The 19,213-nt window shown below is 37.1% G+C and overlaps 1 protein-coding gene across 1 annotated transcript; it reads left to right on the top strand.

Annotated features, from left to right (window-relative positions):
* The first annotated feature begins 307 nt into the window (after positions 1 to 307).
* Positions 308 to 18,947, top strand: rpgrip1 (RPGR interacting protein 1). Its single transcript, XM_084398852.1, has 28 exons — positions 308 to 544; positions 2,769 to 2,957; positions 3,080 to 3,136; positions 3,641 to 3,758; positions 3,974 to 4,173; positions 4,421 to 4,526; positions 5,354 to 5,368; positions 6,099 to 6,245; positions 6,401 to 6,506; positions 6,950 to 6,973; positions 7,162 to 7,308; positions 7,397 to 7,470; positions 8,063 to 8,274; positions 8,515 to 8,621; positions 8,713 to 8,763; positions 8,862 to 9,041; positions 9,161 to 9,278; positions 9,803 to 10,303; positions 10,459 to 10,607; positions 12,330 to 12,678; positions 14,417 to 14,592; positions 15,310 to 15,666; positions 15,754 to 15,811; positions 15,898 to 15,995; positions 16,800 to 16,989; positions 18,235 to 18,319; positions 18,443 to 18,570; positions 18,661 to 18,947. Exons 2-28 carry the CDS (start codon positions 2,873 to 2,875, stop codon positions 18,885 to 18,887), a joined length of 4,065 nt encoding a protein of 1,354 aa, XP_084254978.1. The 5' UTR covers positions 308 to 544; positions 2,769 to 2,872; the 3' UTR covers positions 18,888 to 18,947.
* The last annotated feature ends 266 nt before the right edge of the window (positions 18,948 to 19,213 follow it).

Raw genomic sequence — 19,213 nt, 5'->3', positions numbered from 1 at the left:
ATCTGATTTTCTCCAGTGACCTCCTGTTCTTGTCTTTACTACAAACACAACAGCCAATCAGATTATTAGACAGCTACACTACAGCCAATCACGTTAGACAAGGGTTCTCAAACCATATGCTTCTCATCTTAATAATAATTACTGTCTTTTAGCATTTGTTAGTGTTCAGACAGTCAATGAACAATGTTTGAAGTTGTTTGTTCCAAGGGAACATATGAAATATTTGCATTTATACACGGTGTATTTGTAATTGAGAAATGCTGTGAGAAGGGCAGGAACACATTTGACAGGAGGAGGTGCAAAGAAAGAGATTAAGCAGATTAAAGTTGGACTGATGAGACAGCGTCTTTCCAAGTAAAAGAGAAACTAACAATCAGACCCAAAACAAGAGAGTTTTTTATGCTGCTGCTGCTGCTGATAAGTCGACTATGAGGAAGACCACAGTGAAGAGGACAGACCTGTTGAAGGAATATGAATGACACAGACAGGTACTGAGGAGGATTACACTCACTAAAGCGCAAGAGACACACAGACACTCCTACAGGTATGTCACTGAGAAAACTTCACACAGTTTATCTATGTCATCTATGTCTTCCTTTCCATCTGTATCAGTATCATAAGGATGTTTCTGTTTATTAAAGGAAGTTGCAATAATATTGTCAATCAACAGCTTGTGTCCATGCAACTGTTTGCCTTCACTAGTTCATTAGAAATGGTTATCAAATTAATTTATCAAGTACTTGATTGTAGACATATTTGATGCAGTCTCTTAATTAATATGAGGTAATGAAAGCATGCATTAGAAATTATTGCATTTAAAAAAAAAAAAGTTTAGATGGAACAAATTGGGGATGGTAAGATTTTTTTTTTTTCAATGTTGCTTTAAAGGTTTAAAATAAAAAATTCAGTACATTTTTTTTATATTGTTAATAAATAATGTTTTAAAATATAATTGATGGCAAAGCTGAATTTTTCTGCAGTCATTACTGCATAATATGCTGATTTGGTGGTCAACGTTGAAAACACATCTGATGTTTAATGTTATTGTGTTAACTTAAACTTTAATTAAGTTCAACTTTATTTAACTTTAGCGGTGCTTCTCAATACTCAAATTGATGTTTCCTCGCTTGTTTGATGTGTAAGATAAGGTCATAAGGGTAACCTTTATAGTTTACATCTCACATATTTCAATAGGGCATCTTGCTTTATTATACATTTTTTAAATAATCTAAATGTAACAACATAAGAGCAGATCCCTTCAGTGTAGGTGATGACACTTTGGCCCTGTTTACACCTGGTATTAAGATCTGATCGGATCACAAGTGGACAAGGCAGACACATACCCGTTTACACTTAGGCTGAATCCGAAATCGCTTCCTAAAGCCTCATTCACTATTCCCTACGTTAATCCACTAATACTGTTCACTTGAAGGAGTGACTGAAAACAAGTGAGCGAATTCGGACAGCCGTTGAGCGTACATTGGTTGTACATTCGTCATTGTAGTGCAATGTGGGATTGAATAAGTGCACTCAATAACGTCCACTATGGTTTCGGACACCACTACAAATGGATGTCCCCTCAAATAGTGCACTATTTGAGGGTATAGGAGGCGATTTCGGATTCAGTCCTGGTGTTTTAATATGTCTCTTTTGTTCACTTTCAACCACTTCTGTCCCAATTTCTTTGAGGGGAGGGTCTCTTTCGATTGAATGGACAAAATAAGCTCACGCAATTTACAAATGAATGCACCCGGTTTAGTTTCTCCTCTGAAAGCCGCAAAGACCACAGCGAACGCTGTGAGTGTGTGTTAGAAATCAGGAATGGTGAGAGATCATTCTGCTTGGTATGCTTTTCGTCTTCAAACCAAACTTGGGTCTCCAGTCGACAAAGTATCACATCTCGTCTGGCTAGCGTGTTTCCCATAATGTTTAGGTCAGTAGGCGGAGAGTAGGCGGTCTTTTGTAGCTGTTTGAACGAGTATGGGGTCACCGCGGAACAAAAGTGGGCATTTCTAAATTTGTGGGTGTTTTCAAACTGGTAGGTGTTTATAAATCATGCAATGAAAATGATGCCCTTCACCCGACCCCACCCCTAAACTCTACCCTCACTGTGACTTTGGCAAATCAGGTAACACAGTCGAAAACGCCCCACTGTTTATGTACTTGCCCACTGATCTGTTAACTCCTATTACTCTCCTGCAGAGACCTATACTTGGTTCGAACACATTCGACCACATGAGCGTTTACACTATGAAAGCAATCCGGTCGAATGCACTATCCTCTGGAAGTGGTTGAAAATGGGCAAGCTCAAAACCTTTTGGAACCCATTTACATTTGTATTTAGCGTCATCCACTTGTGATCTCATCATCCAAAATGCATCATAATACCAGGTGTAAACAGGGCCTTTGAAGTGACAATTGAGTGATGAAGAATATTCCAATATACAAATAAGACTTCCTTCGATTCCTCCGTCCTCATTTAATTCCTTGTATCCTTCTCTCACACCCTAAGAGGGGTGGAGCTGAGACACGAGGGATTTTTAATTTAAGTACACTTTGGAACAATCACATATGTTTTTATGTTGGAGGTCCATTGGGTTGGCTGTAAAGATGAAAATCCCCCCTCTATAATTAGCTGAATATTATATTTCATATGAGTTTAGGTTTAAATAATATGTTTTAAAAATGCTAATATTAGTTTCATTTCAGTTTTTTAGTTTAATCAAGTACTTAATTTGAAATGTTTCCTTATTTTCTTTGTGACGCAGAATAAGAAATGCAAATGTCCCATTGACTTCCTCTGTGGTGACATCACTTCCTGAATGCCTCGGCTCATAAAGGCAGTGATTGGTTAGAGCTATAAGTTCTCATAATGTCATTGACGGTGGATGAGACAGCAGGTGACCTCCCTGTGCGGGACGTGGGCTTGAGAGCAGGACTGATAACTGTTCTCACAGGTGTGTATAGAGCTGACACGGTGTGTGTTTATTTAGGTTGCAAGATCATATGCATTTTTATTTCTGGTTTGTTTAAATGAGTGGATCTGTTTTGTTCAAGATCAATGCATGCTTTATTTCAGACACAGATCAAGACACCAGAAGCTGGAGAAGACCACCACAGGTGCTCAAGATAAAGGGTAAGACGTGTCTCAACACTCAACAACTAGTCCTATATATATACACTACTATTTATTAGTAGGTTTAATACACTTTTTTATAGCAATATATTACTTTTATTTATTACTATCGGAAAAAAATATGTATTCTTAACGATATTGCAGTTGTTTTTTTTAACAGCAGTTACAGTAGATTCAAATGGAGAGCAAATGGAGACATTTTCTGACCTGAGAAAAATGCCTCAGTAATCTCAAATGTGTCTCCTTGAGAATTTCAAAGAGAATTTGCTTGTTTCATTATTAGTTCAACCATGCTATTCATGTTTCATAGCTCTATACTCTTACTGTATATCAGCAATTATCTAATTTGTGCTTATTTTTAGAAGAAGCATTTGAGACAAAGTCAATATTGTTAACTTCTTTCTTCAGTATACAATCCTGGGCTATAAAAGAGCAACTTCTGAGCAAGCACTGTGAATAGTAGCAACTCTGAGTTGTTTTCTAAGTCTCTCTGTCTTTATACAGATCGTCAGCGATTGTTCAGAGTACCACGCGAGCAGCTGGAAGACCAGTGTTTCCGTCTACAGGAGGAGAACACACTTCTCAAACAACACAGCCGCACACAAGACCAAAAACTACGCAGGTACAGAAACATGCACTACAACAAAATTCATAATACTTGGGGAAAGTTTTCCATCATCGTTTCCATTCATCTCAATGCTAGTTACTCAGCTGGTGCATGCAGTCCCAGAACTATGCAACCTGAATGCTTTGCTTGGACACTTTTATCATTGTTTTTATACCCCAAAATACACCGCCTCAAGAAGAATAAGACAATCTGTTGTCTTGGCTGTTCAGGTTATCAACTAAACTGCTGCGATTAAAGCACGGACCTTCGTCTGCAGGGAGGGATGGAGAGTATGAGGACACCATTCAAGAGCTAGAGGCTCGTGTAGCGACTCTAGAGAGCCAGAAGGGGACGCTGCAGAGTAAACTAAATTTAGCCAAGCAACACATCTTAGACCTGGGTATCAGAACACATAATAGGCCACGAACAGGTGAGGAGTCACTTACAAAAATCTTGGTATTGGTGTGTGTGTTACTGTGTTTTTGGATATGGTAAAATGGTAATATTGCTGAAGCTTATTTTTGGACATGCACCATGTTAATACAATGGTGGCATGTAAATACAAGGTCTATGGTACTTTGAATGACTTAATAATGCAGTATGGTACCACCACATACATCATTTGGTGTTGCAGTCCAAATTTTATTCAGTATCTACTCTCTCTTTCTCTGTCTCAGGGCGAGGCGTGGATGGAGATGGAGGTGTCAGACGAGCTGCCCAAACTGCTCCTGCCCGCTGTGGCATCAGTTTACTGGACGATACTAGAGGAGAGATAGACAGATTGTAAGTTGACCTGTGGGTGTGTTCTTGTGTATGTTTTCACTTTAAAGTTACTATGGAGAATAGACAGAAAAAAATTGCACTAGTGTAACAGACGTAGGCCAGTGAGAGCTGTGTGTGTAAACCTCACTCCCCTAATCTCAAGAGACGCTCTAGCGACTGACGCTAGAGACTGAGGTCTTTGCCTCCTTTTTAGAGCGCCCACCTCCCATGCGAACGGGCCCAGGTTCGAGCCCCACTTAGAGCGGGCGGTTCGAACTGGAGGGGCTACAGTGGTGCCGTGACCTGGATGGGTCTCAAGAGGCTCTCTAGCGTCAGTCGACGCTAACAAGGAGGCTAAAGACAGCGGCCTCTTGTGTCAGTCGTTAGAGCGAAGTGAGGTTTACAAACAGCTCTTACTGGCCTACGTCTGTTAAACTAATACGTCTAAAGACATTAAAAAAATAACTGCTCTTTAAATACCCCATGGAATGTTCACAATATGATATGACTGTGATGATACTACTCACATCATCACAGTGAGTGTTATATGTTCTTATATGCAAGTTATATTAACTGCAAAAAAAGTAATCAATGGATGCTTATTAGGGGTGCGTTTCCCGAAGCCAACTATGGTCGCAAGTTCTGTTGTTACCAACACAATTCAATGAAACTTACGACCATAGTTGGCTAACAATGCTTTTGGGAAATGCACCCCCGATCATCATTATTCAATCATGCTTAAATAATTCATGCATGTCTAAACAGTTCATATATGTAATAGCCATAGTCAATACAAAACAGAACTACTGTCCTCAATATTTCTGTCTCTTTCTTTTCTATATAAGCAGAATTGCATTACTCAGGTTTGTTGGATGTTTTTGTTTACATAACTTGCAAACACAGTATAGAGCTGTGCTTAATACCTGCATCTCAGCTGAGACAAAGAACCAATCAAAAGAAGGAAGAAACACTTTTAATGTAGTTCAAAAATGTAGTTCTGCACTGAAAAGCGTTTGCTTTATGACAATCTGCTCATGGCATCCCAGCATAGAGACTTCAGCTATGTAGTTCTGCTTTCAACCTTAAAGACTTTGCTAGTATATTTTGCTTGATATATACTTAATTTTAATGCATCTTGATAATGCATACCCATATGGTAGGTGTTACATATAGTTTAGACACACAAGTTAAGGATCCAAATGCAGTCATTTATTAGGGTAAACCAGGCAGAAAGTCAGAACCATTACACAGGAAACCAGAGAGCACTCAGAAATACAGTATAAGACATACAAGATTTCACAATGAGTTAATACACAGGGTTTATATAGGAAGAGTTAACAAGGCTAATGAGAAACAGCCGGAAATAATCAGAAATAATGAGTCCGAGCAATAGGTTATGGGAAATGCAGTCCATGATGGATAACAAAGACAGAAGGAGTGCCCTCTGGTGGCTATCATAGGCACTCCGGCTGGCAGACGTGACAGTAGGACATTGCTTCCATGCTATTAATTAGCTATTAAAATGCAATTTTTATCTGCAATATCGGCTTTTCCCTCCTTGTTTCTAATTTTCTGGCTTGTTTTCTCTCTCAGCAGATCTACCATCATAGAAACCCAGCAAGGGAGGGTGGCAGAACAGGAGTTAAGTACTCAGTCTCTTAAAGAATTGTTCAGAGAAAAAGAGAAAGAAATTGAGGGTATTGTGAAAGACCTACGCAAACAACAAGCCGACGGACACAGGTAGGAAAAGTTTATGTGTGTGTGTGTGTGTGTGTGTGTGCATGTGGTATTTTTTATTCTTCTTTAAAAACTCTCTTTAAGTTTATGTGTGTGTGTGTGTGTGTGTGTGTGTGTGTACAGTATGTGCATGTGACATTTTTTATTCTTCTTTACAGACTCACTATAAAAGATAATGTAGATGTGATCAGACTGCAGAAGCAGCTCTCTGAAAAGAGCTCTGCCCTTCTGGTCAATCAGGAAAAGTTTGCTTCTCTTCAGGAGGTGAGGCGTAAGACCAAACCAGAGCACAAAACATTGAAAACTATTATCCATTTCAATTATATTGTATTTCAACTACCATATTATAGATAATTTAGCTTTTGTTTATGGTTAAATTAAGTAGTAAAAATATATTATATTGACCAACATTGACCTAGCATGTGTATATTTTCTCCATAATAAATAATCTTTTGTCTTTGTATGAAAGTTTATTTAACTAATCCATAAATATAATTTCATAAAAATAATAAATTTGGCTGTGAGTATTTTTTTTTAAAGTTGGTCCAAAGTGTGTATATACAGATATATAATTCAGTGTATATGGTGAATTGGATCATAGATGGGGATTTCCACTTTGAAAGAATTGGTATAATGTCTTCCAAATTATATTTCGGCATTTAAACAAATCATCCTCATTACCTCCTCTCTTTGTATTCTTTCTTAAGGCTTACGAGAACCAGCTGGAGGAGGTGAGCTTAAGCTGAAAAGAAGCATTCATCATTATCTGCTTTTTCTTTATAATCATAAATACATTTACATGACCTGAGAACAAAAATTAAACACTGAAGTAGCCCTATTGAACTGGACAGAACATTGATAAGTTAGACCCAGTTAATTTGGGTTCTATGTCTTTTTTATATGGGTAAATATTATGTAGGGCCAAAGGTCTTTAAAAGAGAGCCAAGTAGCACTGCTGGAGAAGGTGGAGGACCTGAGCGAGCAGCTGAAACAGGAGAAGCAGCGAGTGCTAACACTCGAGGGCCAGCTCAACTCTGCCACACTTTCACTGCAAGCTCTGGGGGAGGTACAGCTTGAGTTATTACTCTTAAAGTTTTTGCACTTTTATTTCAAGTTTTATTCTTTGCAATCTTATACAATCATCTGTTCCTCAGCTTCAGGAGAGGGTTTTAGACCTGGAAGGGGAGAGGAACCTCTTGAAGAAGAGCTATGATTCACTTCTGGAGAGGTCAGTATTTCATAGGATGTAGGTAGGGGCATTGATAGTGAGGGACAAGCAGGGACATTCTTTAAATAAAGTAAAATTTGGCTGCGTGTCGCACTATTTATTACTTATTAAATCACAGAGATGTTCATTCGGCATGTTTCTGAACCAAATAATCCACAAATAAGTTGAAGTCAACAGATGGATGAAGCCAATTATTCGAAGGTCAATATCATAAGAACAATAAGTCTGATTCAACCCTTGCATTTTTCAAGATCATTGGATGATTTCAAGAATGAACAAACAAAACTCCATTAACTCGCCACTCTGGGTAACTAGTATCAGTAAGCTCAGTAAGCTTTAAAGCTTGACAGACAAAATGGTGGATAGCAACAAGGCTTCTCAATGCAGCAATTTGTTTGGCTATTTGAGCTGTCAGATGTTCTAAGGTCAATGGGGCCCATCCATTCAACTTTATTCCAGGCTACTCAAGCTATGGAACTGGCTGTTGATTTGTCTTTTAACCCCCAAACCATCATGTAAATAAGTGGAGGGGGAAATCTGTAGTTAAAAAGGCCAAGTTTTAAAAGTTTTAATTCATTGGTTTCCACCATAGCACTATGTCTGCCCAAAGCCATCAAGAAGGACAACATGAGGAACAAGAGAAAACAAGGGAACCGTTTAGAGAAGATAGGTGGAGAGAGGAGGTACAGAAGCTTGAAGAAAGACTGGTGGAAGAAAGGAGAGAAAAGATAATGCTGGAGCAGGAGAAGGAACAGATGAGACTTGAGAATGATCGAGTTCAGAAGGAGAAGGAGCGAGATAGAGGTAAGGCTCTTGCACTGTCAGATTTATATATAGCACCATCAATTCTGGACCACATCTCATCTTATTCTGGAAGTGCTGATTATAGCAGCCAGAACACGGTGCACAAAGTTCTCCTGAAAATTCTCTAATCATCAAATCAGAGCTCATTATTGCAAATATGCAAAATACATCTGATGGTCATGTTTTCAATGTTAATGCAAACATCTCTCCAACAAACTGAATGTATTTTTCTGTGTTCAGACATGGTTATGTTCCTCAGAGAAAAACATGACTGCTTGGAGCAAGAAGTCCTGCAGCACAGGCAGGAGGTCACATCTTTGCAAGAGAAACTGGACTCTGTCACAAAAGTAAAGTTTCCTGTATTTTAATTCCCTTTAGCAAAGAGAAACTGGGGCCAGACATTCAGCTCATTAGAATCTGTTTTTCATTCTCTATCAGGAGTTTGATATGAGTGTGGAAGATCTGAGTGAGACTCTGCTGCAGATTAAGGTAAGATTTTAGTTTTAGATTTTTAGTTTTTAGATTTTTAGATCTAAGTTTCATTACATCTTTCTGTTTCCCTCTTCATTCTTGTTCTCTACTCTTAGGCCTTCAGAATGCAGCAGGAGACTCAAGGGGTGATGTGCTTCTTGAAAACAGATGGAAAGTTAGAAGACACATCAAGGGATTTGACTGCAGTACAAGCCTCATATGCAGAAACTGTTTTAGAACTCCAGAAAACTAGGGACTTATTATTACTGCAGCATCGCCTAAATGCTGACCTCCAGGTACACTCAGTCGCAGTGAAAATAAATCACAACTCTTGCATATATTGCTCAGAATGTCTCTTTTCACTCTACATAATCCAAAACATCATCCGTTACACTTACAGTATTTTCTTTTATAGAACGAGATGAAGACGGTTATGGAGAAGTCTGAAAGAGAGAGGGAGGAGAATAGAAGAAGGGGAAGTGAAAAAGACAAATTGTTGAAAAGCAGAGGCCTTCAAATCAGCAATTTACAAGGTTAGAGGAACTGCTGTTGTAGAATGTACAATATACAAATGATTTTGGCTAGTTGTCACAAGTTTTAAGTTAAAAATCTGATTGTACCAATGTTTTCTTCTTCTTTCTAGCAGTTCAAATATCTGTAGTTTAAAATCTTTTTCAGTTATATTTAGTTTAAATAAAACCATTATGTATTATGTTTTATTATTTAACATTAAAAAATAAACACTTTACATAATTAAAATGGTTACAAATTAAATAAGTATCTGGTTTAAAAAAAATTAAATCAGTAATAATAATTACTGTATCCTCCAAACTAAAATTCTAATGCATCATAATTTTTGTAATTTAGTTATTGGATAAACAAGAAACCATAATAACACCACACTGGTATGCAGGGTCAACTATGTATGCATATGTCTTTATAGAAACTACTGAGAAACAAGGAATAAATGAGAGTAAAAGTGTGACAACTAGCCCCATCGTCCCCTGTTTTCTCAATAATGCAAGTATGACATCATATTTTCCCTTCATTGTTTTAGCTCAACTCAAAGAGTTAGCGTACAGCCCTAGAAACAATAAGCGGACCATACCCATGCAGTACACCTGGACAGGCCTGGCACAAGAGTCAGTCCAGCTCACAGCAGAGGGCGCCACAGTCACACATCTGCGTGGAGGAGAATCTCTTCTGGAGATCCATCTCACAGGAGCCACCTTTACACCACTGGGACTGAGACTCATGGGACAAAACACAGGAGATCACCAAGGGGTTGCGACCTTTTGCACCTATGGCTTTCTTGACTTTGAAACCCTCTCAACTCCACTAATGTCAGGTTATCAGCCAAATTATGGCTTCACGTCGCATTACGCCCTCTCCACCTTCGACCTGGAGAAGCTCAGGGTTCAGGAAGGGTCCATCACTGTTGAACTGCACCAATCACTTGGAGGGGTACAGTTTATAACCCGTGGGAGAGCGAGGATCACTCTGATGGGAGCGCTACAGTGCAGAGGTGAACGAATGAAAAACAGAACCAACATCACAGGTAAGAAAAATGAGGTCACATGTGCTTTGCAATTAAAATAGCATATAAATGATGCTTATGTAAGAGAGTTTAATTTCACAGTCTTTTCATTGTTGTAGCTCTTGATTGCAATACTATTTGCCACTGCATTTTGTAAGTTGTCCTTTGTTCTGCAGGAGCTGAAGGAGAAGTTATAGGAATCCTTGAGTTTTGGGTGTGTTTACACCCTCAGGTGGAACTCGCAGAACCTCAAATGGAAAGACCCACAAGCAGAACAGCTGTAAGACACACCAGAGGTTCGGAATGGGCTCATGGGGAAACAGAGGTAAATGCCAGCATGTACATACAGTATGAGGACAGCACTTTTTAGGACTTTAGTGTACTTATTATGGAAATAATATACTTTAAAAGAATATATTTACAGTAAATGTGAACTGAATGTAAGGACTCAACTCAGAGCAGCACACCATGGGAATTGTCTTATCCCCTCTTCTACCCCAGCACCACCTGCCTAGATCTGCTAGAGAGTTCTTCCTACTTTTCTTGCAGCATCTCATATTCTATTCCCTGTATTTATGTGCATGTTTTGGCAGTAGCGTTTACTCTGCGCCTTTACCTGCCAGGAGCAGGAGCAGCAGGAGCAGCAGCAGCGAATCAGATCTAGTCCGCCAAGACAAAGCCTATGCACATTCTATTCTCATAAAAAAAAACATGCTGTTTAAATCTATTCCAAGCATTGTAGAATGCAGTTAGCTGAAATTTAGTAGGTTTAAGTACATATTAAGTACACTAAAGTAGGACTTAAGTACATATTTATATTTATATTTTTGTCTTTGAAATATGGTTAATGTGTACTGGTATTTATGATAACCAAAAATATACTTTAATGTCAATTCTATGGAAACTTGTATGTCATGTATTTAAACATTTGTACTGATGACGCTGCAATTTAGTAAATTTAAAATATATTAACTTTAAATGTAATATCAAATAACACAGTACAGGTAAAATTATAATCAAGTACTTTACATGTGCTTTATACGTTACACATCACAATAAGTGTAACGCTTTCAAGAACAAACAATTTAAAATGAACTTTTAATTTGACATTATTACAAAATTCACTTTTTAAAAGTGTACTTAAATGTGTTAAGAAGTCATTATCTTTAAGTAGTAGCCTTTTATTTCATTAATTTTATGTTATCTGCAAGTACAGCTTTTTAAAAATGTACTTAAAAGAGCACCTTCACTACCATTAGACACACTCCTTTTTTCACAAGAGTGTAGGGCTGCATCTGAAAGTGCATACTTCCCTAATAGTATGTGACAAGAATAGTATGTCCGAATTCACAGTACTCTTAAAAGGTAGGCAAAAAGTACCCAGATGACTTACTACTTCTGGCAAGATTCTGAAGTGTGCGTACAATGACACTTTACTATCCCACTTTACAGTATCTCCAAACTGCTTTTTTCCTTACAGTGAATGTATACAATAACTAGGGCCTCCAAATAGGGCAAAGAAACACCACAAAGCATGTCATATGACTTGTGCTCTTATTTTCAAGTCATATAATAATTTTGTGTGAGGAAAAATACATTATTTAAATAATGCCCTCCATTGTGGCTATACTGTCTTTCACACATGTACATATTTAAACATTATCAAATGGCTACAGATAACTTGTAATATTGTCATATGGACTACTTTGATATGTTTGACATACACTTTTTGTGCTTTTTGTCATTTTTGAAAATCAACAGCCTCTTTCATCAATGGAATCAGCTTAGAGGTTCTAAACATTTCCAGTTGTATTCCAGGTAGAACGAAAGCCATTGTTAGAGTAAATGTTGAGAATTTTTCTATTTAAGTTGACTGACTACATTTGAATGTCCGTATTATGTAGCCGACATACACATGTTGCATCAAGCTAATTTCAGTCTTCTGTAATATGAATTCAGTGTGTGTTGTTCTCTTGCAGAACTGCTTAATTTGACTGAAATTATTACCTAAAACTGTTAAAAACATGTCTTTTTGTGTGTTCTTTAGGAGATGTATGATTACGGCGTAGGGATACCCAATGAGCTTGAGGTGGTACTGGAGCGCTGTGTGGGTCTCAGTACCCGCTGGCCAGGACTGCTCCCTGATGCATACTTAACGTATCGCCTTTATGACCTACCACCTCATTCTACACCCATAATTCAGTGCTGCGTGGATCCTGTCTTTGAAGACTCAGCGAGCTATCCGTTAGCTGTTACCACGGATGTATTAGAATACCTGAATGTGGGCAGTCTGTGGGTGTATGTGTTTGATGACAGCGAAAGTCAGACTCCTCCCACTTATTTGGCAAAGACACCAATTCCACTACAAGCCCTTGCTGTAGGCAGACCAATCAGAGGTAGGCTAATCATTACGATCAAGATGCAATTAAACAAAACCTTAATTGAACAATGTAAGTGGGAATATAATTTTGTGCATACACTACCGATCTTTTTAAAGGAACACTCCACCGTTTTTTTGAATTAGGGCTTATTCACCTTCTTTCCTACATTTAGATAGGTGGGCAAATGCATTTTTGTCTCAGTGCATGCATTGTTTTAGTTTGACAGGGTCGGCGCTAGCTTAGCTTAGCATAATGAATGGAATCCTTTGTTGCCAGCTAGCATGTCCTGAGTAAAAGTGATATATAAAAAAAAAAAACTCACCTAATTACTTCTTGTGGCCTGCATATTCACAACAGGTACAAATAGCTATGCAGATTAACACTAGGCGATTTCCTATGCAGATATTGACTTGGGATTATATTAGGGGGAAACACAGCCGAAGCACTGCTACTTAGGCGCAGAGATATCACGCCCAAGTAGCAGTGCTTCGCCTGTGCTTCCCCCTAATATAGTCCTTAATATATAAGTCAATATCTACCTAGGAAATCGCCTAGTGTTAATCTGCATCGCTATTTGTACCTGTTGTGAATACGCAGGCCACAAGAAGTAATTAGGCGAGTTTTTTTATTTTTTTTTATCACTTTTATTCAGGACATGCTAGCTGGCAACAAAGGATTCCATTCATTATGGTAAGCTAAGCTAGCGCCGACCCTGTCAAACTAAAACAATGCATGCACTGAGACAAAAATGCATTTGCCCACCTATCTAAATGTAGGAAAGAAGGTGAATAAGCCCTATTAAAAAAAACGGTGGAGTGTTCCTTTAATGTTTTTTAAAAGATGTCTCATTTATTTGATACGGTTTAAACAAAATTATTACGATTTAAAACGGTTATAATTTGAATATATTTTAGAATGTAATTTATTGATCTGTTTGCAAAGTTGTATTTTCAGCATTATTACTGCAGTCTTCAGTGTCACATGATCCTTCAGAAATCATTTTAATATGCTTATTTGATTCCTTACAAAACATTTCTTATTATTATCAATGTTGATTGTTTTTGCTGCTTAATATTTTGTGGAAACCGTGATACACTACCTTTTAAAAGTTGGGTTTCGTAAGACTTTTATATTAAAATAAATGAATTGCCTACTTTTAGGCTACTGTAATTTTTAATCAATTGAATGCATTCTTGCTGAAAAGAATGCATTTAATTTATTAAAAATTACAGTAAAACACATTATAAAAATATATATTTCAAATAAACTTTGTTCTTTTGAACTTTCTATTCATTGAAGAATCCTGAAAAAAATGTGTCATGGTTTTCACAAAAATATTAAGCATCAAAAACTGTTTTAACATTGATAATAAGAAATGTTATTACTAGTTGAGCTTATTAGAATGATTTCTGAATTATCACTGAAGACTGGACCATGGTTGCTGAAAATTCAGCTTTGCCATCACAAGAATAAGTCATATTTGTATTACTGTTTTTTTCTATATTGTTGATCAAATAAGTGCTGTCTCTGTGACTTAAGCGACATAAACTACTTCTTTCAAAAAAAAGGACAATAGCGTACATTTAGTAAGTTCATATTTTTGAAACCAAATATCCAATATTCAACCAAGAGAAACAAATAAAAGTAACAAAAACATTATATTACCATGGGAATCAAATTTAGAACCATGAACAGTATTCACTAAGGCAAAGGTTAATTGATGAATAATGTTTCCTCTGTTCCCTGCTGTCAGGTGATTATGTGCTTAGAGACCCTGCTGGCAGTCCTAGAGGAATGGTGAGGGTCACTCTCAGGTGGAAGTACCCCTTTCAGTCACCTGAGACTCCGTCAAGGCAAAGAGAAGAAGCAGAGAAAGAGAGAATGGTGCCGATCGCTGAGGTGTCACAGAGACCCATTGCAAAGCCCAGGGTGAGTGTCTGTGAAATAACAATAACTGCCCAGTGGTGCGTTTCCCAAAAGCATCATTAGCCAACTATGGCCGCAAGTTCTGACGTTATCAGCTGAGTCTGTGTTTCCCGAAAACATAGTTTTAACGAACATTCGCAAACAACATCGGAAAGTTGTGTGTTTGGAACGACAGCTCTCGTTGAACCTGTGGTTCAAACATAGTTTCTTGTTTGCATGACATGTGGACTCAACAAATCCTTATCTTGAGTCAAATAAGCAAGCTGACATTCAGTACAATCTATATCTTTTATTCAGAATACATACAAATGTAATTTACGTCTTTTAGTTTGTCAAGAGATTTAAAGCGTCGTTTTTGAAGAGTGCGCATGTGCGAACGTGCTCTAGTACGCAAGAACGAGCCTATGATTGAATCTGAAAATAAAGCAAAATAACTGAGAAAATGAGAAATAGTCCTCAGATGTCCGTAATTTATAGCAAAACATCTAGCACTAATTCGATCTCAAACATATTAATTAAAAGAGGTTTACTCCAACACATTCATGACATCAGTAACCAACGTGGTTGAACGACCACTTTGCGCCAGTATGGTTTCGGGAAACTGTCGTGACTAGCATCGTATACTATGGTAGTGAAGCAGCGAGTTACGTCGTTGTATGGGAAACGCACCCCAGAATAATTTAACAACAATATAAAATAAATCTTTCAACTTAATTTCAGTCTCAGCTTCGGCCTCCAGCAGACCATGGAGCCAAGACCTCTGACGTTCACCCATCCACTCCCATTAGAATCTCTCAAAGAGGTTCGGTCTTACCCCTTCAGTCTCCAACCATTCTGATATCTGAACCGACTTCGAATCATCGGAAACCTCTATCCAGTGCAGGTCAACCATCAAGGTCAGTTAGAAGGAAGCAACAACGCACTGCATCTTTACCTATTCAGGACAAAGTCAAACCCAGAACCCCTGCCATGTCTATTAAGTCAACTGAGTCCAATCAATTTATGGACTTTAGACCATCGGACTCAGAGCGGAGCACCCCTCGTAGACAAAGGAGCTATCGAAGCCATTCAGCACAGGTAAGGAACTGGGAAGGTGCAACAGGAAGATTTATGAGTATTTGAATCAGTCAGTTCAAATGTGTCCTCAATATGTTTCTTTTGAAGCAAATCAAAATAGAGGATCAGGAAGATGAAGAACAAGAGGATGAAACAGAAGATAGAAGTGAGATTTTCAAAAGTCACTTATTCATTACACAAGATATAAAGTACTGAGTTAAAGCTTCTTTTTACCTCTTTTATCCAAAATAGCTCAGAGTGACGTAGACGCCCTTCAGTCTGATGAATCAAGAGATTCAAATGGAAGTGACGTCATCATAATTCCTCACCCTCCAAAACCACGTAAAAAGGTGATGATCACACAGTTGACTAATGGACATGTTACATACAACAGAATCTCCAAAATTTGAAAAAGCAAAAACATAATTTATATCCAGAAGAGAACTTTCTGTTCTGTTCTCTCTTGCTACTACCAATTTTTGTTTTTCATGCTTTTGCCACTGTCACCTCTGGCTTGTTTACTTGTGGATTAAAGCATTATGTTTTGACTTTCTGGGTATATCATATTTAAACTACTAAAGATTTAAGGTAAATATTTTGGTCATATCGCCCACCTCTATGTATTTTTCAACCAAAAATCTTAAAAAAAAAAAATCATAATTTTCAACCAAAATCTTTACTTCTGTACATGTCATTTTCAACCAAAATCTTTACCAAGATATGTCATTTCAACCATGTTAAGGAACGACATCACAATATAGTAATTCTACCTGAAATCAGAGACGCTACTAATATATGAAATTAAACCCATACACTATATTTCTCAACATCCTTGCTTAAATGACTGCAAATAAAATTTGGAAAATGTTAAACTCACATCATATTCTTTGACAACCAGCTGTTTCAGACAGCCAATCGTATTGATGCTTTTTGAGTATTATACATTGTACACTGTCGCTTGGAAGAAAACTCACCATTATCTAAGTCCCTTAATTACTTATGAACGCTTATGCATTTGCCAGAGCATCAGAGCACATTTGACCATTCCATGAAATCAAGTTGGCGTAGCTGAAACATTTGTTTTCATGTACTTGCATCTGGCCTTAAATGGGAAGAGTCAGTTCTTCATTAACGTTTGTCTTTGTGTCTCACAGGGAGACAGACTCAGAGTGGAAATCCTGTCACTCTCTTTTAACCCTTCTTCCAGTGTTGCACTTGACTATTCAGTGCACCAGGTGTATGTAGAATACCGCCTTCTAGGTATTCCCATGGAGACGACAGAAACGCCCATGTCCCTGCGTAAACCAACAGACGGGGAGGAAATACACTATAACTTTACACGAGGTAAGGTCACTGAAGGGAAATTAATTACCTTTATGTGTCTTAACCAGATGTTCTTCCATGGTAAAAGTCTTTGTCCTAACCATCCACGACCTTTAACATCACTCTGTGTAGCCCCACCCACACTGATGTCTCATTGGTCCAAACTTCCGTTCAACATACTGTATATTAAACATAAAATATTTTTTGATTGACTTTGATTTGCACCAACTTTCAGCATGGAATAACTTCTCCCTGGAAACTTGCAGCACACTCGGTTAGGACAAATGGTTAGCAGGTTTAGTTTTCAAGTTTTGAGTAGAAGGAATAAAAATGCCACTTACAAAGATAAATGCTATTGACCCACCCTTGTAAAAATCAAGTACAATTTAACATACTTTTAAAATGAGTACTTATAACAGAAATAATACACTTTAAAAGAAAATTATTCTTACGAACTCTATGTAATCTTTTTGCACACTTATTTGCAATTAAATCAAGTTGTGTTATAGTTTAAATTCATATTAAACTCAATATTAGTTGAAGTTTAGAGTGCTTTTTTGGCCCACTTAAGTGTGACTTATGCACATCCTTATGATTATGTTAATTTCATATTTCATATGTTTATAAAATATGGTCAAAGAATACTTGCGAATATAGTGGATTTATGGTCAACTAAATATTGAATGTCATTTCAATTGAAACTTGTATGTATGAATTTTAATGTATTTATTATTATATTAATAATTTTTACACATAATTACACATTTGTAAAGAAGTTCAGATTAATACATTTAAAATATATTAACTTTTAAATGTAATGTTAAATAACACATTTTAGTTAAAATTCGAATCAAATACTTTACATGTGCATGTTAGTCAACACATCAGAAAAAATTTACTTTTTTAAAGTATGACAAAAGATTATTAAGACGTAATTTTTAAAATACAACTTCAAATTTGTCAGGATTACAGTGCATTTTTAATAGTGTACTTAATTATGTTAAGAAACATACAGTAGTCTCGTTACTGAAGTGGCCCTTTATTTAATTTATTTATATATATATATATATATATATATATATATATATATATATATGTATATGTGTGTGTGTGTGTGTGTATATATATATATATATACAGTATATATATATATATATATATACAGTATATAGTAAATTTAACATGAACTTGGTATGATGAATTAAAAAAAGTGATAAGAAAAACAAACACATAATTAACATTGTATGTTTCCTTATTTGTTGTCAGTTATTCATGTGGATTCATTGGAAGCAGCTCCTCTGAGACATTACCTCTACACCGTGCTGGAAGGCACTGACCCCAACCAGGGCAGGTAAACAGAGAGAACATGAGAGATACTGATAGATGTAACAATAATAATTTCACATGGCAATAAAATGAAAGATTCGTAAAGAAGATATTCTAATCTCTGGGTTTCTTTCCTCCAATCATCTAGGTTAAAGTTCACAGTAGTCAGTGAGCCAATGAATGAGCAAGAAGAATGTGAAGATGTCGGCTATGCCCACTTGGATTTACGAGAACTTCTTCTGACTGGAAATGATGTAATTGAAGAACAGATCGATGGTAATATTCAGTCATTTTAAAGGAGATGGAAATATACTTGAAATATATGCATAAGAAATACATGCATTATTGTCTGTTTTTATCTCTCAGTTGTCAGCGCAGATGAAGAGCAGGATGTGGTTGGAAAGCTGAAAGTGTCCGTTGAGGCCGCACAGGCTCTGACTGGAATCTATCAGGAATATCATCAGGTTGTGAAGAGGGATAGAAGAGAAACCAGCACAGAGGAGGAGGAGGAGGAGGAGGAGAAAGGAGTGAAACAGAAGAACGATGAGGTGCATGTGCTTGATTTTGAAGTTGATGAAGACAGTGATTTTTAATGAAACTCTAAAGTCCGGGGTTCTGCTCAAACCAGGCCAGGCTTATAAGGAACATCACTGGATTTTTTTTTTTACTCTACAACAAATATTTTGCTCGTGACATTCATAAACTCATTCTAAACTTTCACACTGTCAAATGTTTGAATGATGCAAAACATGGAAGTGACTTCAGCTGCAAAAATGTTTTTATAATATAATATATGCAGTAATATAATTAATAAAAAAGTTATGTTTTGGATTGTGCTGGATAAAAGTCTATAGAGTTAAACACGTGGCTGGTACAACTAAGGAAGTGAATTAACTTCCTTTTGACTCATGAGCTGATG

Source organism: Rutilus rutilus (genome assembly GCF_951802725.1).
Source record: "Rutilus rutilus genome assembly, chromosome: 24".
Taxonomy (NCBI): Eukaryota; Metazoa; Chordata; class Actinopteri; order Cypriniformes; family Leuciscidae; genus Rutilus; species Rutilus rutilus.
Note: the sequence above shows the minus strand (reverse complement) of the source record. Positions and strands in the feature narration are given on the sequence as shown.